This window comes from Lissotriton vulgaris, chromosome 3_1 (genome assembly GCF_964263255.1).
Source record: "Lissotriton vulgaris chromosome 3_1, aLisVul1.2, whole genome shotgun sequence".
NCBI classification, from domain to species: Eukaryota; Metazoa; Chordata; class Amphibia; order Caudata; family Salamandridae; genus Lissotriton; species Lissotriton vulgaris.
In genome coordinates this window covers 1,408,551,983-1,408,579,485 of record NC_141689.1, presented here as the reverse complement: position 1 = coordinate 1,408,579,485, position 27,503 = coordinate 1,408,551,983, and the positions used below count along the sequence as shown (strand labels likewise).

General features: G+C 46.9%; 1 protein-coding gene across 1 annotated transcript in view; it reads right to left on the bottom strand.

Moving 5' to 3' along the window:
- The window catches only part of CDS1 (CDP-diacylglycerol synthase 1), a 955,907-nt gene that overhangs the window by 165,843 nt on the left and 762,561 nt on the right, over positions 1 to 27,503 (bottom strand). The window contains exon 9 of the mRNA XM_086961872.1: positions 19,451 to 19,519. Within this exon, the coding sequence (XP_086817998.1) occupies positions 19,451 to 19,519 (69 nt within the window). The remainder of the gene's footprint in view (positions 1 to 19,450; positions 19,520 to 27,503) is intronic.

Genomic DNA, 27,503 nt, shown 5'->3' with positions numbered 1-27,503 from the left:
AAGAGGATGGGTGACTCTCCCCGCCTTCAGCTGGGGGGGACGCATGTTGGACAGGCCACGTGAAGGGCTTGCTCCCTCCCCGCATGACAGGGCCCGAGCCCCGGCCCTCCAGGTGTTACCCACGGAAGCGACCCGCACCCCGTCTCCTACGGGACTCTTGACCCCGGACATCTCCGTATCATGGGGCCGAGCCACTACCAGCTCCATTGCCCGACCCTGCCGCCATCTTGGACACTGCACCACGCGGCCGCGTGGCCTCAGCTCGACCCTAACCCTGGGCCTGGCCAGACCCCGACATCCCGGCACCACCATCCACCCAGGAGGTGAACGGACCACTTGGCAGGTCAATGGGAGAAAGAAGTGTCGATGGCTCTCCCCCGCCAGGTGCCGATCGCCCCAGCTCCCCCGGGCGCTGGCTCCACCCCCCTGCTGGGTGTCTGGACTCCCTCATCCCGGACCTCCCGACCTCCAAGTGCGAGGGTCCGGACATCAAAGGAGGCCAGACCTATAATTGGGGCAGCTCCAGAGCAGGAAGGCAGTTGTATCCTGGAGTCGAGAGACACCGAGAAGAACTCATCCTTGACGGACTACTGGCGCTGCCGCAGCCTTGCCTTGTGAACTATTGTCCTGCCTGCCGGCGCTGCCGCAACCTTCCGCATCCTTCATCCTCGTCGGGACCTGCAGGCGCTGCCGCGGACCGCTGTCCTTACCACCTTCCCCGGGACCTGCTGGCACCGCCGCGGACCGTCGCTACCTACGATCATCTCGGGACCTGCTGGCGCTGCCGCGGCCCGTCCATCTAGAACGCCGAGCTCGAGGATTGTGAGCTATCCATCATATCATCGCATCTACCAGATTGGTAACAAGACTGTCCCGCTACCCCCTGTCCCATCCAAGAGACTAGAATCGAGGGGACCCCTGAGTCCAGACCTCCTTGTACCATCTTCTCGTACCTAAAGATTACTTATAAAGAACGTTAAACCTTATCTTGGTGTGGTGTACGTCTGTGGGGGGGAAGTTACTCGTCTGTACGATCACTGAAGACGGCTCTCCCCGGAGACCTCTCCCCTAGTCCTCGGCCGACCCTCCCGGTCTGTCTAACAACGCTTTGCTGAAGGGAACTGTAATTTGAAGTAACGCTTGAATTGAAGCATTGAACAGCCAAGAAAAGTATCCATTCCAACATTAACAGAAGTATTGTGTGCATCCTAATGAACAAGTTACTTATCTTCGGTAACGCTTTTTCTGGTGGATACAATATCTGCCTGTGGATTCCTCACCTTGTGAATATCCCCCTTGCGCCAGCAACATTCAGAAATTCTTTTCGTAGCTTTGCGCCGACGTGGACTTGGACGTCATAGAGGCACGGCATCGCTCGCAACTCCGCTGACGTCACAGACGCCTATAATAGGCCCACGCCAGCGTGATGACATCAGTTCCGCCCTTTTTTCCGTGCCTTCGAGGCACACGGACGGACCAATGGCAGTAGAAATATACACAGTATACACAGTACAAATATCAAGGTAACACACACAGTGTGAAGCAAATGCAATAAAACATTTGAAATAAACAACTCCTTGACAATAAAATAAAACATTAAAGAAACTCTGACCTAGAAGAGTGGACAACGGGGAGGCGGGTGGGTCAGTGAGGAATCCACAGGCAGATATTGTATCTACCAGAAAAAGCGTTACCAAAGGTAAGTAACTTGTTCTTCTGATAGATACATCTGCCGTGTGGATTCCTCACCTTGTGAATAGAGTCCCACAGCAGTCCCCACTCCCGGAGGAGGGTGTCCACTCTTCTAGACCCGGAAATCCTGGAGAACAGAGCGTGCAAAATGACCGTCCCTCTTCACTTCGGAATCCAAGCAGTAATGCTTCGCGAAAGTGTGGAGGGAAGACCAAGTAGCCGCCCTACAAATATCCTCTACAGGAACATCTCTAGCCAAAGCAGAGGTTGACGACTTAGCTCTAGTAGAATGAGCCCTTATACCCTCTGGAGGTTCCTTACCTGCCAAAGAGTAGCAGATCTTTATACAGAGGACGATCCATCTCGATAAAGTTCTTTTATGGACCGCTCTTCCTCTCTTGCAGCCAGCAAAACCAATGAAGAGCTGGTCATCCAACCGACAGTCTTTAGTTCTGTCCAGGTAAAAAGACACCGCCCTCGTGGGGTCCAGACGGTGTAATCTCTCCTCCTCCTTGGAAGGGTGTGGGGGAGGATAAAAGGTAGGGAGGGTAACAGATTGACCAAGGTAGAAAGGAGTCACCACCTTAGGCAGAAAAGCAGCCCTGGTCCTAAGAACCATTCGATCAGCATGAATGGACAAGAAAGGGGGCTTGGAACTAAGAGCTTGAAGCTCACTTACCCTCCTTGCCAAGGTAATTGCAACGAGGAAAACTGTCTTAAGAGTCAAAAGCCTCATAGGACATTTGTGAAGAGGCTCAAAGGGAGCACCCATCAGAAAGGTCAAAAACAAGATTTAAGTCCCACTGAGGCACAATAAAAGGAGTAGGAGGGAACTTATTCATGAGGCCCTTCAAAAACCTTAAAACCACAGGAGATTTAAAAAGAGATGGCTGGTCGGGCAAGCAGAGAAATGCAGACAGCGCTGAAAGATAACCCTTCACTGTGGCAACAGCAAGCCCCTGTTGTGCCAGAGATAGGGCAAACTGGAGAACTACAGACAAATGGGCACTCAAAGGGTCTATAGATTTCTCCCCACACCAAGAGACAAATTTCGACCACCTATAAGAATAGATGGACTTAGTGGAGTCACGCCTGGCTGATGAGATGACATCCACCAAGTCAGGCGGGAGAGAAAAAGAACTCAGGTTGCCCCGTTCAATTTCCAGGCATGAAGGTGTAAGGTCTGGAGGCCGGGGTGTAGAACCTGCCCCTCCATCTGGGAGAGGAGATCTGTCCTGAAAGGGAGACGGAGCGGCGGGTGAGAGGAGAGGTGGAGAAGGTCTGAGTACCACACCCTTCTTGGCCAATCCGGGGCAATCAATATGACTTGGGCCCGGTCTTGGCGAATTTTCCTCAGAATCCGAGGAATCAAAGGTATGGGAGGAAACGCGTAAAGGAGTAGTCTTTCCCAACTCAACTGAAACGCGTCCCCCAAGGCTCCTTGCATCGGAAACTGGAGACTGCAGAATAACGGGCAGTTAGCATTCTCTAGAGTGGCAAAAAGGTCCACCTGAGGAGTTCCCCACGTCCGAAAGACGCGACGAACCACCTCCGGATGAAGCCTCCACTCGTGGTCGGCCGAGAACTGCCGACTGAGACTGTCTGCACGAACGTTCTGAACTCCGGCCAGATGATTTGCCATCAGACAAATCTGATGGTTCTGAACCCAGGACCAGAGACGCAGAGCCTCTCTGCAGAGACACTGCGACCCCACTCCTCTCTGCTTGTTGATGTACCACATCGCGGTCGTGTTGTCGGTAAGGACCTGAATCGACTGACCGCGAAGGGAAGGGAGGAAGGCCTTGAGCGCCAGACGTATCGCCCGCAACTCTAGAAGGTTGATATGAAGCAACCTTTCCTCCGGAGACCAAAGATCCTTGACCTCCAGATCCCCCAGATGAGCACACCACCCTAGAGTGGATGCATCCGTTATTACCGTGACCACCGATGGAGGAAGTTGAAAAGGCTTCCTTGCAACAGATTGCCTTCCACGCTCCACCAAGACAGATCCACCGCAGCTTCTCTGGAGATCCTCACTGACTCCCTGAGATCTCCGTTGTGCTGATACCACTGCCTGCGGAGGCACCACTGGAGCGCCCTCATGTGCCAGCGTGCATGGTTGACCAATAGAATGCAAGAAGCCATCAGACCGAGCAGGCGAAGGACCTTCAGGACTGGAACAATCGCTCCATTTAAGAATAAAGGAATCATTTCCTGTATGTCGCGAATCCTTTGAGGAGGAGGGAATGCACGACATACAGTAGTGTCCAGTACCGCACCTATGAACAGGTTGCGCTGGGAGGGCACCAGGTGAGGCTTGGGTACATTTATCGAAAAACCCAACCTGTGCAACAACTGAGTTGTCTCTTGCAGATGATGGAGCACCTTCTCTGGCGACTTCGCCTTGATCAGCCAGTCGTCCAGATACGGGAATATTGGAATCCCCGACCTCCTGAGATGAGCTGCCACCACTGCCATCACCATGGTGAAGACTCGAGGCGCAGTAGTAAGACCAAACGGAAGGACCGCAAACTGGTAGTGCTGCGACCCAACCGTAAAACGGAGATACTTTCTGTGCGACTTCAAGATGGGAATATGAAAATATGCATCCTGCAAGTCGATCAACACCATCCAGTCCTCTTCCAGCAGCGCTTGAAGAACCTGTGCAAGGGTGAGCATCTTGAACTTTTCCTGTTTCAGGTAAAGGTTCATAATCCTGAGATCCAGAATCGGCCGTAACCTGCCATCCTTCTTGGGGATCAGGAAATACCGGGAGTAGCACCCCTGACCCCTTTCCTGCTCCGGAACCACCTCTATCGCACCTTTCCTGAAAAGTGCCAGGACTTCTTCCTGCAGGAGAAGCAGGTGGTCCTCCGAACAATAACCCTGGCAAGGAGGGTAATTTGGGGGAAACTCCCGAAAGGGAAGAGCATACCCATTCCCCACGAGATTGAGAACCCAAAGATCTGATGTTATCAATTCCCAATCCCGCAGGAAAAGGGTAAGCCGGCCCCCCACTGGGCCCACATGATCCGGAATGGCGGATCTAGGGCTGCTTTGCTGCGTTGGCAGGGGGCTGGGAAGGGGAAGTGGAGGAGGAGGAGGAGGAGGCTTGACGGCCTCGAGAAAATCCTCTTTGTTTGCCCCTATAAGACCTGTACAGCGTGTTTTGCTGCTGCTGTGGCTGCTGCTGCGTAGATTTGTAGGATCAAAAGGAAGATCTGCTAAAACCTCTAGTACGCCTTCCAAAAATGCCCCTGGTCTGAATGCCCAATGACTTGGCTGTTGCTCTGCTGTCCTTAAAACGTTCTAAAGCATCGTCTGCTTTCTTGCCAAACAAGCCAGAACCATCGAAAGGGAGATCCAACAATGTAGATTGGACATTTGTAGAAAACTCCTCGCCACAGAATCCGCCATGTCTAACCCACTCTGAATCACCTGCCTTGCTGCAGCCTGAGCATCAGAGATAACTTCCTGGAAGTCTTTTCTATCCTCCTCAGGTAATTTGGGTACCAACTGTTTAACAGTATCCATAAGGGCGTGAACATAACGACCCATCAGGCAGGTCGCATTTGTGGACTTAAGCGCCATACTAGCCGAGGAGAAAATCTTTTTAGTAGCCTGATCCTGCTTTCTCGACTCCTTTTCTGCCGGAACTTGAGGAAAAGCCCCTGATGATCGTCTGGAACAGGCAGCCTGTACCACCAAACTCTCAGGAAGAGGGTGAGTAGATAAAAATTCTGGGTCATCCGGAGCAGTCCTGTACCTCCTGGCAACAGCTCTAGACACAGCTGGAGTTGATAAAGGTTTCTTCCAAACCTCTAAAATAGGATCTCTTAGGGCATCATTAAAGGGCAGCAATGGTTCAGTCACCGATGAAGGAGAGCGAAGAACCTCCGTGAGTAGATTTGACTTGAACTCAGCAGTAGGTAAAGCAATGTTCAACAAATTTGCTGCTTTTTTAATTACGACATGGTAAGGAGCCACATCTTTAGAGGGTTCGTCTGATACCGAAACCAAATCCCACTCAGGGGACAGTTCAAGACCACTGGCCACCGAAAGATCCTCATAAGGATCATCAGGATCCTGTAGCTCACCCTCCTCCAAATACTCCTCACGATAGCTCTCTTCTTCCATCAGCCTCTGGGCTTCACGCCTCGACCTGTGCTTCACCCTCGAAGCCGTCGGATCCACTGTCGACTCCACCGAAGTCTGAGCCGGCGCCGAGCCCGACGCCGGGCGAGGAAGACTTCCACGATGTCGTTCTGGATTCGGCATCCGAGATGATGGAACCGGCGTCAAAGGATTCGGAGTCGACGACTTCGGCGTCGATGGCTTCGGAGACGAAGGCCTCGCCGGTTTCGGCAGATGCCAATGCGGCGCCGGAGCCGGCATAAAGGGCGCAGGGGCATAGGTTTGGGGGACACCCAGTCCAAATGCCATCGGACCCATGGGACCAACAGGCATCCCAGAGGGGTACATAGCCCTGGAGTAGATACCATACATCGCATTAAGAAAATGCGACGGATCCTGACCTGGAGCCGGGAAGGTTGGAAACGAACCCTCAGGTGGATCTCGAGGGCGCGGAGTTACACGACGTCGACCTCCTCTTCAGGCTGGTGCACCGGAGTCGACAGGCCTTCGGGCAACGGAGCCTCACCCCCTCCAACTATCTCCTCCTCACCTTCATCCTCCCGATCCGGAGAACGTGCTGGATCGGGAGATGGAACCGCTGTCTGCTTCGGCGAACCAGGTGAATCCGCATGCGACGCCGCACCTCCGGCGTCATGCTCTTCTGAAGCCGAAGACACCACTTCTTTCTCTACCAGCTGCACCTGCGACTTCGGCTTAGAACCAGAGTCTTTCTTTGAAGGATGTCGGGATTCATGAGATCTTTTCCTATGCTTCTTTTTTGAAGACCTCGAAGAATGGGCCGAGGACGAATCCGAACGCGACCTCGAGTGAGATCTTGACCTCGAGCGTCGAGTCCGCGATCTCGATTTCTTCTCCTCCTTACTTCCTTTAAGCTTTGCAACAATAAGCTTAGCTTCTCTCTCCCGGAGGGCCTTAGAAGTCATCTTCCTGCAGGAACTGCAGTCTTCGACGTCGTGGTCAGAGCTAAGACACCACAAACAGCATTCATGCGGGTACGAAATGGACATAGTCTTTCCGCATTCCCCACAGGCCTTGAAACCCGTCTTCTTCGAAGACATGTTGAAAGAGGAGATACAGGAATACTAACAATGCAAAGTAACAAAGTTACAGAGAAAGCTACGGACGATCCCTAGAAAACCGTTAGCGTCGACGACGCGGAAAAAAGGGAACTGATGTCATCACGCCGGCGTGGGCCTATTATAGGCGTCGGTGACGTCAGCGGAGTCGGGAGCGATGCCGTGCCTCTATTACGTCCAAGTCCACGTCGGCGCGAAGCTACGAAAAGAATTTCCGAATGTTGCTGGCGCAAGGGGGATATTCACAAGGTGAGGAATCCACACGGCAGATGTATCTATCAGAATTATTGTTATTTAAGGTCTTGTGATAAGTCTACAAAACTGCTATCTTTTACATAAAGTCTACGTATTTTTATATAAATACAGCCTGGTGTCCATTTGTGGGGGATCAGTGTTATTTACTGTGTGTAATTATAAATGCTTAACTAAATGCGCCCTGAGGATTAGCCTTGACTGCTCGCGCCACGCAACCTAGAGGGTGAGCAGGGGTTATTCTTAAAGGGTAGTTCCCTTGCCCTGACTAGAGGAGAGGGTCCCTGTTTGTCACAAGTGCATACTTGCGCCAACCAGAGACCCCCACTTCTTCACCCAGTTCCAAATTTTCTGAGCTTCCTTCGAAAGGGTACAGGATCTTGTCCCGCCCTGCTTATTTATGTAGTGCATGGCCGTGGTGTTGTCCGTACGAACCAGCACTGTACGGTTCTGGATCCTTGGAAGGATAGCATGCAAGGCTAGACGAATAGCCATCAATTCTAGCAGATTGATGTGGAATCTGCATTGGACTGCGCTCCAATGACCACTGACTTTCAGCTCTTGAAGAACCGCTCCCCAAACCTCCATGGAGGCATCTGTTGTCAGCACCATGGAAAATGGAGGAAGCTGGAATGTCAAACCCACTGAGATGTTTTCTTTCACCAACCACCAGCTGCTTGCCTTCTTCATTACTGGCGTTACCATGATTTTGTCGTCGAAGGAGCCTGTCGCCTGACGCCATTGCATGTCTAGTTGCTCCTGCAGTGGGCGCAACCGAAGCCTGCAGTGCGGAACCGTTAGATATGGGATCCCTGGCTGTCCAGGGCTTGCACCAAAGTCAGTCAGAGACCACCACTCCTAAGTCAGGGCAAGGGAGTTACACGCCAAGATAACCCCTGCTCACCCTCTAGGTAACATGGCGCGAGCAGCAAGGCCAAACTTGGAGGCTATGTAGGTTAAGTGTTTGCGCGCGCACCCAGCAACAACACCCAAGGCCCACCACAAAGGAAACTCCACACAAGGTTATATATAAAAATAGCCTTTGTATTATACCAAAACACATTAGATAAAACACACACTTTACAATGTGCCAACAGGCACGGGCAGAATTTACAGGGGATATGTACAAGACAGGGCCACATGGACCACTGTCAGGAGTCGGCACTTTTAGAACAAAGATAAATCACTGTAGCACAAAATAGTACATAAAGCACACAACCAGTAATCACTGATAACAGGTAAGTACCACCTACGCAACCCTAACCACCTTAGGAACAGGTCACGCAGGGAACCAGGACCTCACTAGCACCACCTGTACTAGGAGAAAAACAACCACCTAAGTATCACAGTACCTGTAGGGGTATAAGCACATTACACATGATGCATAAAAACACATTCAGAGGTGCAGCACAGGAGAACACATTATGCATAAACAACACATTCAGAGGTGTATCAAAGAACACAATTGCGCAAAAATCACATTAGCCACAACCTGTGGCAGTCCCTAGGCCAACTGGCCTCTCTAGGGCTAGGACGCCCTGTGTCCCAATGTCAGGGGCCTACACGTAGCAGCTGCCCACGAAGTGCTGGGCAGCTGTGAGGCAATGATGGGCCAACGCTGGAGCTTTGCAGGCTCTGGCCAAAGCAAATGCCCCTGGGCCTCTCGTGGCTCTGAATAACAAATGTGCCCCCCTTGAGCCTCGGGGGCTCGGTAACAAGCTGTGGGGCAAGTGGGAGCCTTGCGGGCTCTAAACAACCACAATGGCTTTCCTGAGCCTCTCCGGGCTTGTAACTCAAATATGGGCTGTGAGCCTCTCGGGCTCGAAGAACAACTGGGGCCCAAGAGCCTCTCTGGGCTCGTGACTACGACTGTGCGTGCTGAGCCTCACGGGCTCTGAATAACGAAGAACTGCCCCCTCGAGCCTCGACCGGCTCTTGAACGAATATGACACTACGAGCCTCTCGGGGCTCGACAAACAACTGTGGCGTCGTTGGAGTCCTTCTTAGAACAGGGATGCCCCCGGAGCCTCGTGGCTCAGTAAAGGAATGCCCCTGAAGCCCTCGTGGCTTCACAAAGCAATGGGCACGAGATCATGCTGCTAGGGGGTGGGGGGGCGGACACCGACAATGTGTCCCGGGACCCCTGCCTTCTCCTCTGCTGCCCCACTCACCGGAGATAGGGGGGGGCGGCGTTCTCCGTCGGGCTGCTTCACTCTCGGGCGGCGGCTCACTCTCACCGGCTGCGGGGCTCTCCCTCCATTCTGGGAGCCTCGCTGCCGTCGCGCCGGACTTCTCTCTCTCCCTGGGGCTCTCCCTTCACTCGGGAGCCCCCAGGCAGGATACGGCTGGCTTCCAGAGGAGGCGGGGTGGGCTCCCGGCCTCTTCCTGTCGTCCCACAGTCCCGCCCTCGGCCTGCCTGACTTCCGGGTCGCGGCTGCAGCCAATCGAAGCGCGGCCCTGGGGTAGGGAGGCGGGACAGCGCCTCCTAATCGCTCTCCGGGCCGGCGGCGGTGAATTCAACACGGGGCAATGCCGGGTGGGCACCGGCTTCAAATACCTAAATAAAAACGGGGCAAATAAGCGGCAAGGTCCGCGGCAGTACAAAATGATGGGAGGGCACCTGCCTGGATCATAAAAACACAGCCCCATTTTTATACACCACATTCCTTTGTCTTTGTCACAGGATGAGGGGAGAAACCAGTCGCAGCTGGTTTTGGAGCACCCTTGATGTGCTCAGCCCCTCACTCTATTCACTAGCAGGGCTAGGGTCATCAGTCGCACCACAGGGGGCGGAGCCAGCATTGTGTGGGGAAAGCCCAGCCCCATTCAGGAACCAGGTGCAGCCCTCCCCAGCCATCAGCATACTAATCTCACACTCACCACCCGGCAGACCCATCCAGACTTCCTGGAGCCAGGCTCACCAGCCAGCTCCAGCCAATCATACGCCAGGCATATTTTACACTAATATGCCAACTCCTAGAAGTGACACTTCCGCACAAGACACAATCATGCCACATGCATCATTGTGAAGCATTCAATCACACGAGTTCGCACATACCAAACTCGAGCATGCACACCTCACGCATCAGGAACTACCAGGGACACAGACATTCCCCATGCATTCCTATGGGAGGGCAGGCCAACCTTACTCCATCCACTCAGAGTGCGCACGCACTTTCCACTGGGACACAGTGAAAGTGCGCAGAAACCAAAAATCACTACCTCCAATTCACATTTAAAAAGCAAAAGGTTTAGGGGTGAACCTGCCAGAAGGGCCAAGTCCAACAGGAATCAATTGTATGCAGGATGATATCGATCCAAGAAGGGATTTGTACCGACAAACCGACAGACTTCCTTGTTTGCAGGAGGCGAGCTGAAAGTATAAGCTTGTTTTGGCGCTCTTCTGACGGAAAAGCCTTGCAACAATCTGTATCCAGGATTGCACCCAAAAACTTTGTCCTTTTGGATGGCCGCAGGATTGATTTCTCTCTGTTGAGCCGAAGACCCAGCTGCTTGAAAAGTTGACTGCAGCTTGTGACTGCTTTGGAAGCTTCTTGGAACGAAGGAGCCTTTACTAGCCAAACGTCCAGGTATGGGAAGACTTCTAAAGACTGCCTCCTTAGAAAAGCTGCCACAGGAGCTAGTACCTTTGTAAAGATTCTTGGTGCGGACCGGAGACCAAAGGGCAGCACCTTGAAATGAAAGTGGCTCTTGCCTCCTGTAAATCGAAGATATTGCCTGTGAGCTGGGTGGATGGGCACATGGAAATATGCATCCTCTAAATCCAGAGTTGCCATGTAGTCCCCCTGATTAAGCATAGGTAGGATGTCTTGAAGGGTGACCATCCTGAATGACAACTTTAGGAGATAGGTGTTGAGCTCTCCAAGATCTAGTATCGGACGCCACTTCTCCTTTGTCTTGTGAACCAGGAAGAACCTGGAATAAAACCACTTCCCCTTTTGGGAGTGAGGTACAGGCTCTATTGCCCCCTTGATGACGAGTTGGTGGGCTTCGAGACGAAGAAGACCCAGATGTTTGGGCGTGGTGGCGTCTGGAGCTCTTGTTGGAGGAAGATGTTGGAACTCCAAAGTGTGTCCTTCCTTAAGGATATTTAGAACGCACTGGTCTGATGATATGACCTTCCAGCTGCATAGACAATGGGCAATCCTGCCCCCCACTGGTGTTAACGAAGGGACAGGAACAGTAGAAAGAGCCACCGGGCCGCTATTGTCGTTTAGAGTTGTCTCTGCCCTGTCGCCCCTGACGTCCTCTCGACGGCTGGAGAGAGAAAGACGCAGATTGACCATGCCGCTGTTGATATTGCGGCTTGTACGATTGAGTAGGTTGTGAATAGGAAGAGTAGCGCTGTTGGTTGCCGCCTCTGTACGATGAGAAGCCTCTTCCTCTTGCACTCTTAAAAGGGACTTTGCGATAGGTCAAAGTTCCTAAGGACTTGGCTGTGTCCGTATCCTTTTTCATGCCTTGCAAGGTATCATCCACGTGCTTCCCAAACAACAGTTCCCCATCATAAGGTAAGTCCAAAATTTTGTTTTGTACTTCCTAGAGAAACCATGTGGCTCGCAGCCAGCCCTGGCGCCGCAACACAGCTGAGTCTGCCAGCGCTCGGAAGGCCGTTGTCGCTATATCCATAGCGCAGTTGATTACCTCTGAAGAGGCACGCTCACCTTCTATCAAGATCTTTTTTACCTCATCCTTCGACCCATCTGGAAGTTCTTCTACAAAGGGAGACAGGTCACACCACATCTGGTGATCATATCTCCCAAGGATAGCCAGAGCATTTGCCGCTCGAACGAGGAGGCTGGCCATTGTAGAAAACCTCTTCCCCAGATTATCCAGACGCCTCCCTTCCTTATCAGGTGGTGTTGTCAGCGGCGTTGATGGGTTCTTTGATTTACTCTGCGCCGCCTGGGAGATGACCGAGTCTGGTTTCGGCTGACCAGTGAGGGATGCGGGGCTGCCCTCTGGCGCTCTATATTTCTTCTCCAGCCGGGGAAGAACTGGGAGGACCGGCGCTGGATCCTGCATGGCTTTGATACCCTCTGACCAAACATGTTCTATGATGGGGATAGAACGAACCGACTTCCTGTATGGCTCTTTCAAGTCGTATAAAAAACAGTCAGTTTGAACCGTTGAAATGGGCAGACCAAACCTCTTAGCGCTCTTTCCATGAGATTATGAAAACCTCCAATGTCCACTGGAGGAGAAGTTGCGGTATCCGGCACTTGGACATCTGGATCCTGAAGACCATCAGTATTCCAGTCTCTATCTGGATCCTGGTCAGGGTCAACCTGCTGCTCTTCATCCGATGAGACATCATCATCCTGGATATGAACCACCTCTTGAGGAGCTTCCCTGGGCTCTGGTTTGCATACCCTTGAAGGCATCGGTGTCTCCGCCACTGCCTGCGATGCCGGAATAGAGGGTGAAGGAGGACGTACTTGTTGTCCCTCCGGCTGAGATGGGAACCTCCTCCTATAATCTTGTAGCATTAATTGTAAGTCCGAGATAAGAGAGGACGGCATAGCCACCATGTCCTGGTGTGGTCCTTGTTGAGAACTCTCTGGGTGAACACACACTTGAGGGCTCTCTTCATAAGTGTTCTGCTGCATATAGTGGTGCTCTTCCACCTCGCCTTCATCAGAACTGGACCCCTGGCACTTGACCTGCAGGTCTGATGGGCTATAATCCTGCCTGTAAGGACCTTCAACCTCCTCTTCAGAGTCGTCGTCCAAAAGCAATGATGGAGGTAAAGATGTGACACGCCGTGGAGACGTCATTTCCGGAGTAATATGCCTCTTTTTGAGAGAGATACAGAGGACTGGAGTCGTCGACGATGTCATAGACGGAGTCGTCAACGAAGAGACTGCGCTCGTCGAAGGTCGGCTCGTCGACGGTAAGACGACTCTCGTCGACGAAGGTTGGATCGTCGACAGTGTCGTCGACGAGCTCGTCGTCATGATCATGGCAGCTGTCGTCGACGTCGTCGTTCTGGTCGTCGTCATTGCCCTCGACACTAGCCTCGTCGTCATCATCGTCAACGTGGATGATGTAAGCTTCGTCGACGATGAACAAGAAGCAGGCACTTTAAACGTCGACGACTGTTTAGATACCGTCGACTTAACCATCGTCGACGAGCCCGTCGACGAGGTTATTTTCAGAGACAAGTCTTTCCTGACAGGAATCGTTGATGTACCTGTAGTTTTCACCGTCGACACACGCTGTTTTTTGTCCAAAGCAGTGTCCTGAGGAACAGTAGAAGGTTTTTTGCCATTCTTTACTTTTTCTGAAGGCGGAGAAGACCCAGAGACTACCTTCTTAGCTTTCTTTGCTGCCTGTGACTCCTCAAGCTGTCCCTGCCTCTCCTTTTCACCGCGGTGAGGAGATTTTAGGGAAGCAATCCTATCAGACCTATCAGAGGTCCCAAGCAAGGCCTTAACAGGGGGCTCAGTAGACGTAGGGGGGGAAGACCTACCACTCTTCTTTGATCTTCTCGAGGACGCAGTTGAAGAAGAGCCCTCACTGTCAGAAGACAAACCTCCCACTCGACTGTTCATTTTTTTGTAACTAGGTCAGAAGACTACCTTCTCTGTCCCTCAAGGATTTAGTGGAGAAGGTCCTGCAAATCTTGCACTTTGTGGCCTTCTGGTCCGGGTAAAAACAATATATGCAATCTTGATGTTTGTCCTCCACAAACAGCCTCTTTTTCGAACAGGTAGCACAAGCTCTAAACAGAGCCTTCTTTTCTTTGTCAGACATAGTGAACAAGCATTTGCAATGCGATAGGTCTCGCATTATGAAAGTTTGAGCTATTGGTATTGTAAATGACAATTTTTTTATTTATGTGTTGGTTTTGAAAATAGCTAAATTAATAGCTTTGTCATTTACAATGCCAATAGGTATAACTTTCGCAAATGTGACACCTATAGCATTTGTAATGCAACATGTTTTGTATTTACGTGACTTAGATGTATTGATATTACAAATAACAATGGCTTTTAATTTTTTTAAATAATTAATACTTAAATAAAAGTGATTCTAATTTATAATGGCAATAGCTTAAACTTTTGAAAATAACTTTTGTGAAGATTGTGTTCAGTGTATTTTATTGTGATGAAAATCCAAGAACAGAAGTGAAATATTAACATCTTTTTGTGACATTTGTAATAAAGCTTGAAACATTTGAGAGAACATATTTGAACCAGTTGTTGAATGGTTGCAGAGATTGATGCTGTGATGGCGCTGAGTGACGCAGGGGTTGCGCTGAGTGAAGCAGGGGTTGCGCTGAGTGAAGCAGGGGTTGCGCTGAGTGACGCAGGGGTTGCGCTGAGTGACGCAGGGGTTGCGCTGAGTGACGCAGGGGTTGCGCTGAGTGACGCAGGGGTTGCGCTGTGTGACGCAGGGGTTGCGCTGTGTGACGCAGGGGTTGCGCTGAGTGACGCAGGGGTTGCGCTGAGTGACGCAGGGGTTGCGCTGAGTGACGCAGGGGTTGCGCTGAGTGACGCAGGGGTTGCGCTGAGTGACGCAGGGGTTGCGCTGAGTGACGCAGGGGTTGCGCTGAGTGACGCAGGGGTTGCGCTGAGTGACGCAGGGGTTGCGCTGAGTGACGCTGGGGTTGCGCTGAGTGATGCAGGGGTTGCGCTGAGTTGATGCAGGGTTTGCGCTGAGTTGATGCAGGGGTTGCGCTGAGTAATGCAGGGGTTGCGCTGAGTGTTGCAGGCGTTGCGCCGAGTGATGCAGGGGTTGCGCCGAGTGATGCAGGGGTTGCGCCGAGTGATGCAGGGGTTGCGCCGAGTGATGCAGGGGTTGCGCCGAGTGATGCAGGGGTTGCGCCGAGTGATGCAGGGGTTGCGCTGAGTGATGCTGGGGTTGCGCTGAGTGATGCTGGGGTTGCGCTGAGTGATGCTGGGGTTGTGCTGAGTGATGCTGGGGTTGCGCTGAGTGATGCTGGGGTTGCAAGGGGAAAAAAAAAGAGTCTAACAGAGGGCAGAAGGGCACAAAAAGCGAGTCTAACAGAGGGTAGAAAAACAAGGGAAAAACGAGTCTAACAGGGCACAAGGGCACAAAAAACGAGTCTAATAGGGGCAGAAGGGCAGGAAAACAAGGGAAACAAGCTTCGGGTAGAAGGCATTAGTGCACTCGGATTTATAGTTCTAGTTTAGTTATCAAAAATCTGTAATGCAATATTACTTCATGAAAAAATGGCTATATATATATGTTGCCCATTGTGCTGTATGATGACAAGAAATGCAATAAAATTTGTTGTGAAAAAAAAATATTCCACAAGAGAGCGATTGAGTCCCCTCCCCACGGTGGAATCCATCTGTCAACAGTGAAAAGAGCAGAAATGAATTTCCCAACTGACAGTTTTCTGCCAACCAAAAAATGAAAATAACAATAAAGAGTTTAACTAGTACCACTGACTTCAGGTTCTACAACAGTAGTTCAGTTTAAAAGGTCAGAAGCAGTTGATTATTTCATATTTATCTGCCATAAACAACACATCTGTGTGCCTACACTTCTTTCCTTTCTAATTCGACCTCATTACGTTTGATACCTTAAAATCTGAAGTTCATTTGTATTCTGAAAACCAATAATAGTGATGAAAGTAAAAATATTAGTTTGCGTCGTGAAAGCGGCAGTTTGACAGCTAAGTAAGCGTAGAATGTCAGCCTTTCACAAGAGAAAGCAGCTCTTGGCTTCTGCAAGATCTAGTTGGCAGGCGGACAGTGCCAAGACACAATGGCGTTATTCGATTAGTAAGACAAGCTTGTGACAGAAAAGATATTCGCTGGGTAGAAAAAAAGACACACGCAACGTACAGACAGCACGTGACGGCACACGTAGGGTCCGCATTCCCTATGTAGGATGTATACGGGCGTCCACGTTAGGATCAGGCGCACACAGCGGTAAAACAAAGCTGCGGCACGAAAAGGAAGGGGGAAGGAAATATGTGGCAGCTAATGCGACGTATTGAGACACATGGCGCAGCCTCAGACCTAGGATTTTAGACGTCTGGTGCCTCAATTACAGGGAGGGTGACTTCAATGAAATACCAATAAAGCGTCGTCATGATAATAAGCAGAGCCTGTACATTGAAGCCGCTCCTCCAAAGGCAAATACCTTTTTCTGTCATAACTTTTCTGAATAACGTTTTAAAAGGAAGACCAAAGACGTTTACTGTTTGCATTCTATACTGTAAGCTATTCTTTGTTTTAAAAACAACCCCGTTCCAAAAAATGGCGGCCGTGAAGTGTGAAGCAGTAGGCGGGGAAGCAGATCCCTTTGAAGATGCTGGGCAGAAATGTGAGTCACGGCCTGGCGGCCGTGAAGTGTGAAGCAGTGGGCGGGGAGGCAGGAGCAAATGGTAAGGGGAGCCTTTGAAGAGCAAGGCAGGGGGATAGAAGCGCGTTCACAAGCACGTGCACTTCTACAAATCCTCAGCTTTCTGGTTTGACTGCAATAGGTCTCTCTACGAGACCTAAAAAACGAATTAAAGTTGAGTTAAAGTGAAGAAAATTGAGCAGAGCTCAATGGAGACTCCCCAACACAACGTGCGGTAGAAAATCTAAGGCTCTGAGACTCTCTCAGGAAGGTTCTATGTGGTGAGGCTGCTCTGATTGGTTGTTGCAAGAATTTGGTCTCTTTTACAAAAAGAGGTGGATAAGCTACAAAATGAGATAAGGCCTAGGCCTTTTTTTCACTTTTGTGCTTACTTCTATGGTATTTTTTATTTACTGAGGCTCCCATTCTGACGACGGGGAATGATACAAAGCATGGGAATCTATGAAAGTTCCAATACTGGGGCAAACTAAGCTCTTGGCATTGCTGTGGCAAGGGCGGGGGGGGGCGGGAGCGCATTCCTTTGAAGTCTGATGGGGGGGCGGGAGCGGATTCCTTTGAAGTCTGATGCCGAGGCTCAGAAAAATGGTGGTGTGCGAGCGGCTTCCTTTGAAGTCTGAGGCCGATGGTGTTTGATGTGCACGCGTCTACCTCGCACGCCTGCCTCACATGAACTGTACGGGATCTGCAGTTTGGTAGACTTTTTGAACTGCTTACTATAATCTCGCCTATTTATCCCTAACGGGATATAATAGGCGAGACCTAACAAGCTCTCGGCATTGCTGTGGCAGGGGAGCGCATTCCTTTGAAGTCTGATGGAAAGGGGGGTTGGCGGGGGAGGGGCTTGGGAGCTGCTACACCACGTTAACACAGAGACACTCTGGCTCTGCAAGAAACTACAAAAGTATCAGTGTAGGTAAAAAAGGGTCTAGGAGACCGATAGGTGACAGGTACAGCTGAAACAACTTGAGCAGTCAGGGCTTCCCATGGGTCCGGTAGCACACCCCTCTCTGTTCTGCTCTAAACGTGCTCCATGGTGGATGCAATAGCATTCATGGCATGTGGGTCTAGGTGGGTAGGGCTTGACACTGTAGACTGTAGAAGGCATGAACACAGCGGTATGTCTCACAGAAGCTGGGATAGGGAGCACCCACTAATGAAACAGTCACTATATGCAGCATTTATTGATTTTGAAACTGCTTGACACATATGAAAAGTTACCTTCTACTCTGGTAAATGGGAACATTTTTAATTGGACTAAAGGCAGTTACAAGAGAAAAAGTCTCCGCAAATAGAGTTGGTTTGGAGCAGGGATATATGCTGGCATCAATACAGTTTAACCCGTATAAAGCAGATGTAAATGTGACTTGAAATAAAATAAAAAGCTTTCCTCCGAAATTTGGGGCTTTCAATTAAATGTGTTACAATATGCAAATTATACTATAGTGCAGGATTGAACTCGGACTGGTCTACAAAGACCATTAAAAGAACTAGAAATGTTGGCAACACTAACAAGCTCATCGTTGATGAAGGAAAAACAAAGGTTGTTTGTCTTTGGACAGGGAACTTATAGGAACTCATTGGCCTACACAAACACAGAGGGTGTAACTGGGTTGAAGCTATGATCTGAGTAGCAGGGAGATGTCAAATTAAATCAAGCAGTGTTACGTTCAACAGATTTAAATTGTAAATGTCTCCTTTCTACATATAAGCACTAAATTGTCAGGGCCCTGCTTGACCCCAAATCGACAAGTGGTCTAAAGTAAATTGTTGAACACTTTAAACTATGGGCATGCCACCTTTTATGGGAAACTCTCTAGATGGTCTATTATTGCAGAGTCACACTTACATAGTTCTATTTGGTTTATAAAAAAGCATTGCACAGGCGCAAGTGTGCTTTGAGTTTATTTGGCATAAACCTACTTGCATAGACTAGGAAACCTTTTTGTTCAATCTGTGCAAACATAAAAGCTTTATTTCAATATGTGCAAACCTAAAACCTGCCACACTGGTCAAGCTAAAATATCTACTATGGTAGCAAGCGAATAAGTATAGTTTGGTGTATAGGAAGCCCAGAGGAGCTTCCTTGGCATCTTCAATGCCCAATCTGCAGCAATATGACGTCGGGGCCAAACAACTGCCCATGTTTAAAAGCAATGGCTATTAAACCGGGAAGACTGATTTCACTTTATGTAGACAATTAGGTAATTAAGCAGGAAAAGTAGATGTGCTGCCTCTATAATCCGCTACACTTTCAATGAACCACAGAAATATTTGGTGTAACCTATGTGTATGAGAAGCATAATCTTACCATACTCGGACTTTGTCTGTTTTCAATATTAGGTTTTCGTTTTGGTAGGATAATGGCACGAGGAAAACACAGAATATGGTCTATGGTTTGCTGAGGAAGAAAAGTGCGTTCGTTTATTGTATATATGGCAGGTTTTGCCTAATGCTGCTTGTAGACAACTACTAACAGATTCTATATTCCCTCGGGAATTAGGAAATGCACAGACGCGGCAAAAGAATGTATTGCGGGGCATCGGGCCCCGAATTAAATAGATGCAATTTTGAAATGTGTGGATTTAGTTCAAAGCAAACTTTTAGACTGCAGGTACTGTTATTGTGTTGGAATAATTTTTAAATGCGCTAATGTATATTCTTGCCCCTTTGCTCAACTCATTTATAGGTTCTATAAGTGCTCGCCACAGCAGCTATATTGCTATTTGTTAGAATTTCGAATTAATGTTTACAACAGCTGTAATGAATGAAATAAACGTATAATGAATAAAAGTGTATACAAAGGGTCGGTCTCGGATCCAACATGCACATTTTCCTTTTACACTTGTGTAAGAAAAAACAACCTTGTTCATTCTATTACGTACTCACACATATTCTGGGACTGAAATACTTACAATGAAACCAAACACAACTGTAGCAAGAAAACCACCAATGAATCCTTCCCAGGTCTTTTTTGGTGAAAGCTAGCATAAAAAATATAGAAAAACGAATTAACTTACAATAAATAGAAAGTCTGTAGTGGAATATTGCGGTCAAACAATCAAAGCACTTACAACAAAAGGAACACATATGTAAATCATTCAATTCCAAAAAGTAAAATAGTCTTGACAGTTAATAAATAATTCAAATGTTGCTACAGAGATAATTTTTCACTACATTAAGTTTTATTTGTAATTTGTCTTTCATACTTAGCATGAGTTCAACAGAAGCTTGTAGCAACTCAGGTAACGGGACAGGACTTCTGTTGGGTGCGCTATCAGTGGCTTGGTGGGGATGGTTCAGTAGAAAAGTGAATACAATTTATATTCTAAATAAAACCCTGTATTTTGGAGAAATACTTTTTGGGAAGCACTTGCTTACTTCCATCACATCGACCAATGTCCTCCCTACAACAACTCTTCTTCCAACTCCTCCTTTTATAATACAGCCACCACTGATCACCGCCATCTCTGGTCTACACCAAAACGTCAATCTCACTACCACCTCCTTCCTGAGTGTCCAACCGGTTGACAAAATCTCTCTCTGCAGGCATTTTGCTTATTGCACAGTATCAAGCCCACTTGCAACTCAAAAGACTCCATCCCATTACACTTCGTTAAATAATTTGCTGTGATTTTCTACAAACTGTGTCTTGCTCTCCCTCACTCCAAGGCAGGTCAGGTAAAACTTCTCAATAACATCCCTAGACTTTCATGATCTCAGTACTGCCATATTATTAGTCTTCCTTGGTCAACATTAAACAAATTGGTACCTGCTAAATTCATAAACACAAAATCTCATTCAACATCCTCCATCCACACCAACTCAGATTTTCATGTATCTTCTCCTCTGTTATCTACACTCTCCACTGACAGTCCACAGGAATTATAAGCAAAGATCTATGTTCATTTTCTTTGTCCATTTTTGTATGTACCGAATTCATCTATATGTACTCCTCAGGGTCCTCCTCATCCCATGCAACTAGAATGCTCCAGGGTTTAAATGACATCTAGTTTATTTTCAATATGCACACTGAATAACTGAGAGACCTCCTGGATGTTGCAGGGTTCTCCATTAATTAGCATGCAGATGATACAAAACTTTACCTCAAAGCTTCCACTTAAAAAGTTATCATTCACCTAAAGAAATACCTCATGGAATCCAAACCTTATGTCACAGTGCACAAACCTCCTTAGACAGAATTTCTTTTCCCTATTTATTTGATTTTTAGCAATAATAAACCATACATAACACTCTGATAGGTGGCTAACTTGGATCAATGTGACAATGTCAATATCAAATGCCATCAGACAGTCGAAGAAATATTGAAAAGACTTATGCAACTTAAAGAATAAGGAGACGGAGCATCACACCATTATGGAACCAAAATACTCTTGTACTGGTTAGGCAGCCTCTCTATTTATAAGCCAGCTCGTCTGCTACGGCACTATAGGCCATGCCGCAAGTCCACTCCTCAAGAGAGGGGGTGGGGGTCTCTATTCCTCCAATTATGTGCAATGTCTGGCTTGGAAGGCAAAAATCCTATTACGAACACAGCTGATCTGAATCCCCTTTCCTCCTCCATCACCCCCAGCAGTGCACTCTTTGAGTCTAAGTGGATGGGCGTTCTTAAGACTGCGCTCAGCGTGGTATGCAGCAGTCACCAAAAACCCTTACTCACAGGGCAGTATGATATTGTATGATAGAATGTCCCGATGTCTAGCTTACACAGTGACAATATGGGTTGGGTGCTTTGTTCATCCTCCACGGCCTTTCAGGGTTGTTGTAAGTCCTGTGAAAGTAACTAACCTGGATTAGTCTGAGGCTGGACTAGATAGCGAGTAAACTGACTGCCATTTTCACCTTCTGCCACTCTGAATCCCCTAACTCACCAATATCTTTTTTCCAGCGGCACCTCTTCTTTCCCAGCAGGACGGGGTTATTAAGGATCAGGGACCTTTACACACCTGAGATGCCCTTATGGAGTATTGGTACCATTGTAACAAATTTCTTTTTTTCTGTCTGCCACACAGATTGGACCCTACTAAACTATCTTAATTATTTCCCCTCCACTTCTTTCAACTGTCAAATCCAAGGAAATACATCGTGATCACTCCACAAATCTCTGAATCTTCAATGGCAAAACACAAACTTATTCTATCCAACCAACACCAGTTTTTTAAACATGGGCACCTCCGGGTTTCTAAATATCTGTGTTGTGTACAGGTTAGTTTTTTGTGTAATGTTGGGATTTAACTTTTATTCAATCTTGAAATGTTTATACTCAAGGTTTAGTGCAATTCTATTGATCCGTTGTACTCCACTGTGCTGCCTGTAAGAAGGAGCATTACGTTAGAGAATAAACTGGAGCAATTATTCTGGACCTGACCTAGTCAATGAATTACACCAGGATACAACAGTTGGTGATAAGAATGGGATACAAACCTATGCGTACTAAGTACAATGGATACCAGGCTCATTACTACTGGTAGTTCAAGTTCAATATCGTGTACCAGAGAATAATTTAAATTTTTATATTTCTCTATACATTGAGTGTACTGTGATTAAGTACTACTTTTGTGTTGGTATTCATATTTTTCCCTGGGAATTTTATGTTATTTACCAAACAAAATAAATCCCAACTACCATTTTCAGACCTTCACCTAGTGAACCAATATTAAAATGGTCAAAATGGAAGAAAGTGGTTACAAATTATTTGAAGGAATGAGGTTCCAACTTCACAGCAAGAAAAAGCATCTTTATTTCTACATTTTCTTGGTCCAGAGGGGAAGGAAGATTTTGAAAATCTACCAGAATTATATGCTGAGGGGGGAAACGTCTCTACAAGCTTTAATGAGTATGAAACATATTTAAAAAAACTTGACAAACATTAGCTTCCCAAAGATTTCCATTGTCCTACAAAGATATCGCTTTGTGATGCGTAATCAGAGACAATTCATCTGTGTAGGATTATGTTACTGCATTATGCAGATTAGCAGCTAAACATAATTTTGGAGAATCTACTGTCAAACCAGAGCTTAATTTGAGCTGGTGGTTTCTGATGCTCGATACCGGCACTTATGACAGTCTGCCACATGGTGGCGCTGTTCATCTGAACTAGAGATCTACACAGCATCATTTACTAATTCAATATACATTAAAAATGACTAATACCTGCTGGCCAAGCCATTCTTATAGCTTAGGGTGCCTGAAATAGTCTGAATTATCACATGTGTAGGGTCTGATGGTTAGTAGTTGTGTTGGTTCTGTTATTGGTGGTGCTGGCAAGGGTGGAAGAAACTACAGGGGCCTACTGAGGAGGGCCCTGTATTTAATTAATTACATTTTGTATGAACTAAGCACTGTTTCCAACATTAGGGATCAATTCATGCTTAAGTTAAAAAAAAAATGACATGGTTAGAAAGGAGTAATGGTTGAGGGGGGGATCCCACGTTAAGTGATGCTTGATTATTGCTAAAAAAGATTGAACATTCATTAGTGTGTGTGGAACAATTGCGCAAAGACATGAATTCAGTTGAATTAGTTCAAACTGTAGCACACAATTTAATACAAATTTTAAAAGTAAAAATACCCCAAAAACTTAATGGGGCTTTTTTTCGTTGAGAAAATTGTGGTCAATGAGCAAGTCATATAAAATGTCTTATATTAAAGGTGTTTGTGAAATATGTGGAAACAAGGGGCAGTTTGGAAAATGCTGTGAAAATGAATGAGAAAATGTATAAGGTTACATCTGATAGTGGCCAATTAACACTACAAATTACTGAAGCTGTAAATGGGGGTTGATAAAAATAGCAATGAGCACCTTTCTGACCTACTGAAGAAGTGAGGGAAAGCATCAAAAAGGTGAAGAGGGGTAAGGCAACTGGCCCGGATGGTCTACCTGGCGAACTATTACGGGTCGTAGCACCCGAAATAGTTTTGGTGCTGACAAGACTTTTTAATGATATCTTAATAAACGGTGTGACTCCTCCTAAATCATGGGGCGAGGCGATTATTGTCCTGATTCCGAAACCCGGGAAAGACCCAGCTAAGTGTGGCTCATATAGGCCAATCTCGCTTCTAAAGGGAAGTGAGGTTGGCTCAATAATCTACACTGACCAAAAGGGCTTCATAAAAGGTAGACAACTCTCGGACCTTACCTACGACTTAATTGGGGCAGTGGATATAGCCTCTACGTTCTCTCTTCCTTTGGCCATTATGACCCTCGACGCTACCAAAGCGTTCGACCGAGTAAATTGGGCATACTTAGCTGAAACCATGAAGAAATTCGCATTTGGTCCAAATTTTCGGAGATCAATTGGTCTCTTATATGCAAATCCTAGTGCAAGGATTATGGTTAATGGCGTATGTACCCAGCCCTTTTTGATCACTAGGGGGACAAGACAGGGATGTCCCCTGTCCCCTTTACTTTTTAACATATACATTGAGCAACTTGCACAATCTTTTAGGGACGATTCAAGAATTTCTTCATTTAAATGTGACGGTTGGGAAAGGAAAGTAGGGCTATACGCCGATGACATTGTAATCTATACCAGTGATCCAGCAAATGCTTTTCCCATAGTGGTAGAAAAAGCTAAGGAATTCGGAAGTATATCAGGCTATGACATCAATGCCAATAAGACTGAGCTAATGACATGGAATATTGCCAATCCGGTTGTTGGGGTGACGCCCTCAACTCGCTCAATACGTTACCTCGGAGTTAAAATAACACAAGACATTGAAGCCTTAGCAAAAGCAAACCTAGACCTGGTCGCCAAAGAGTGTAGGGCCCTTTTGAGATCCTGGGTAGGTCTTAGACTTTAAATTTTTGGGAAGGTTAACATAGTAAAGATGTCTATTCTTCCGAAACTGACTTTTATTTTCAACACAATTCCCATTGCATTTGACTCCAAGCAACTTCTTAAGTGCCAACAAGAAATACATTCTTTCATCTGGGGCTACAAAGCCACGAGGTTGGCTTGGAAAAAACTAGGAGGAGGAGGGGAAAAAGGGGGATTGGCCCTCCCAGATTTGCAGTACTATTCCTGGGCGTTTCAGCTTTCCCATTCAAGAATGCTTTTGAAGTCACCAGATCTTACTTCAAACGGGAAGCTATTTAAAGCTATGCTGGTAGGGGCAAACCTCCCATTAGATGGGTTTATATTTAAGTTTGGAGATCGAAAGTTTTTCAAAAAGGTGAGGCTGAAGACCCTACTAACACAACTGAAGTCATGGGTACAAATTAGACGCAGAGTGGGGTTGGCGTACTACTCTAATTATGCTCAAATTTGGGACTCCCCCGGGCTTCCACTGTGCCTACAGGATTCTCTGGCAACCCCCCTAATCACAGATGGGCTTTCTAGATGGGGTAAACTGCTATGTGGAAGCATCTTGATACCGTGGGAAGATCTTAGGGAGAAAGTAGGGCCGACACTGTCAAGATTTAAATACACACAAATTAGCAGCTGGGCCAGAGAATTAATCAGGAAAGACCCTAATACCGGGAAAATTAGTCCTTTAGAACAACAGCTAGTCGAAAAACAGATAGGAGGTAAGGAGGTGGCTCTTTGGTATTGGTCCATACTGGAAGAGATAGACGGGAACTTTCATCTCCCAATAGAGCTATGGGGCAGAGAAATTGCGGCATTGGACGAGGACAGTTGGATAGAATCCTTTATCCTTCTGTATAAATTGGTAAAACCTGCTTGGCTTAGACGAAACCACCTGTTTACTTGACACCGGGCATATCTCACCCCTTTACGTCTATCCAAATATCAAGAGGGGAAATGCTGCAATAAATGCCAACTGCTAGCAGCTTCTGACATACACATGTTTTGGGTCTGCCCCCATATAGCTACCTATTGGATGGAGATCAAAGTAACTTTGGATTCAATTATTAAAACCAACATTTCCTTATCCCTACCATTTGTCATTCTTGGTTTCGACCAGAACATCATTGGGGCAGCACGGTCATTTTTGCTTTATGCCATCCTGTTGGCAAGACGGCAGATATGCATGCATTGGGTGGATACCACCCCTCCCACTCACTCAGCATGGCTAACCTCATTATATGAAACCTCAAAGGTAGACATGAAAAGATCATGTAGAGCCCAGAACCTCACATTTTGGAAACTTTTGACAGAGTGGAAGTGAAGTTCTTTTGGTTTTTTTTTTCCCCCCCAAATATCCGATGATTAAGCCCACCTACTCAATAGTTCAGTATTATGGTCTGCCCAGATTTCGACATTTATATACTGACTTCACTGGCACGAAGTTGCCTTGAGACATCGTCACAAGATGTATGGACGTTCAACCAACCCATAAAAACTTCTGCCTAGTTGTGTAGCGGTTCAATTTCCAGGGCATTGCTCCCAATGGCAGTGAGCTGGTTGGGTGGTTTTCTCCGCATCTAAGGGACGTGTGTCGGGCAGATGAGGATATAAAAAAAAAATTAAAAAAAAAAAGCATCTTTATTTCTACATTTTCTTGGTCCAGAGGGGAAGGAAGATTTTGAAAATCTACCAGAATTATATGCTGAGGGGGGAAACGTCTCTACAAGCTTTAATGAGTATGAAACATATTTAAAAAAACTTGACAAACATTATCTTCCCAAAGATTTCCATTGCCCTATAAAGATATCACTTTGTGATGCGTAATCAGAGACAATTCATCTGTGTAGGATTATGTTACTGCATTATGAAGATTAGCAGCTAAACATAATTTTGGAGAATCTACTGTCAAACCAGAGCTTAATTTGAGCTGGTGGTTTCTGATGCTCGATACCGGCACTTATGACAGTCTGCCACATGGTGGCGCTGTTCATCTGAACTAGAGATCTACACAGCATCATTTACTAATTCAATATACATTAAAATCACTAATACCTGCTGGCCAAGCCATTCTTATAGCTTAGGGTGCCTGAAATAGTCTGAATTATCACATGTGTAGGGTCTGATGGTTAGTAGTTGTGTTGGTTCTGTTATTGGTGGTGCTGACAAGGGTGGAAGAAACTACAGGGGCCTACTGAGGAGGGCCCTGTATTTAATTAATTACATTTTGTATGAACTAAGCACTGTTTCCAACATTAGGGATCAATTCATGCTTAAGTTAAAAAAAATGACATGGTTAGAAAGGAGTAATGGTTGACGGGGGATCCCACGTTAAGTGATGCTTGATTATTGCTAAAAAAGATTGAACATTCATTAGTGTGTGTGGAACAATTGCGCAAAGACATGAATTCAGTTGAATTAGTTCAAACTGTAGCACACAATTTAATACAAATTTTAAAAGTAAAAATACCCCAAAAACTTAATGGGGCTTTTTTTCGTTGAGAAAATTGTGGTCAATGAGCAAGTCATATAAAATGTCTTATATTAAAGGTGTTTGTGAAATATGTGGAAACAAGGGGCAGTTTGGAAAATGCTGTGAAAATGAATGAGAAAATGTATAAGGTTGCATCTGATAGTGGCCAATTAACACTACAAATTACTGAAGCTGTAAATGGGGGTTGATAAAAATAGCAATGAGCACCTTTCTGACCTACTCTCAGACAATGGTATTGATGTTTAAATGATGATAGATTCTGGGGTGCGTCTAACACGAATATTTGATGTGGTTATGAGAGATTGATTAAAGGGAAAGTAAGTCTGACTGGATGTTCAGTACATACCTTTAAGTATGGTGGCAAGTCGATGGAACTGATTGGTAATTTCATGGGACGTCAGAGGAAACAAGTCTGAAGGGAAAGTTTATGTTCTAGTCAACAGTGACAGTGTTGTATGTTGGCTACGTAAAAAAATAAAACACTTGGGTATTTCCTTAAATCCCAATGCCACTTCACAAGTTCAGTTAAATGTATAGGCTCAGTACATAGTGAACTCATTGGTGACTTACCCAAGTCTTTTTGCAAGATGATGGCTGTGCAAAAAATTGCATGCATTGGACCAAACTCAAAGAAGGTGCTGTTCC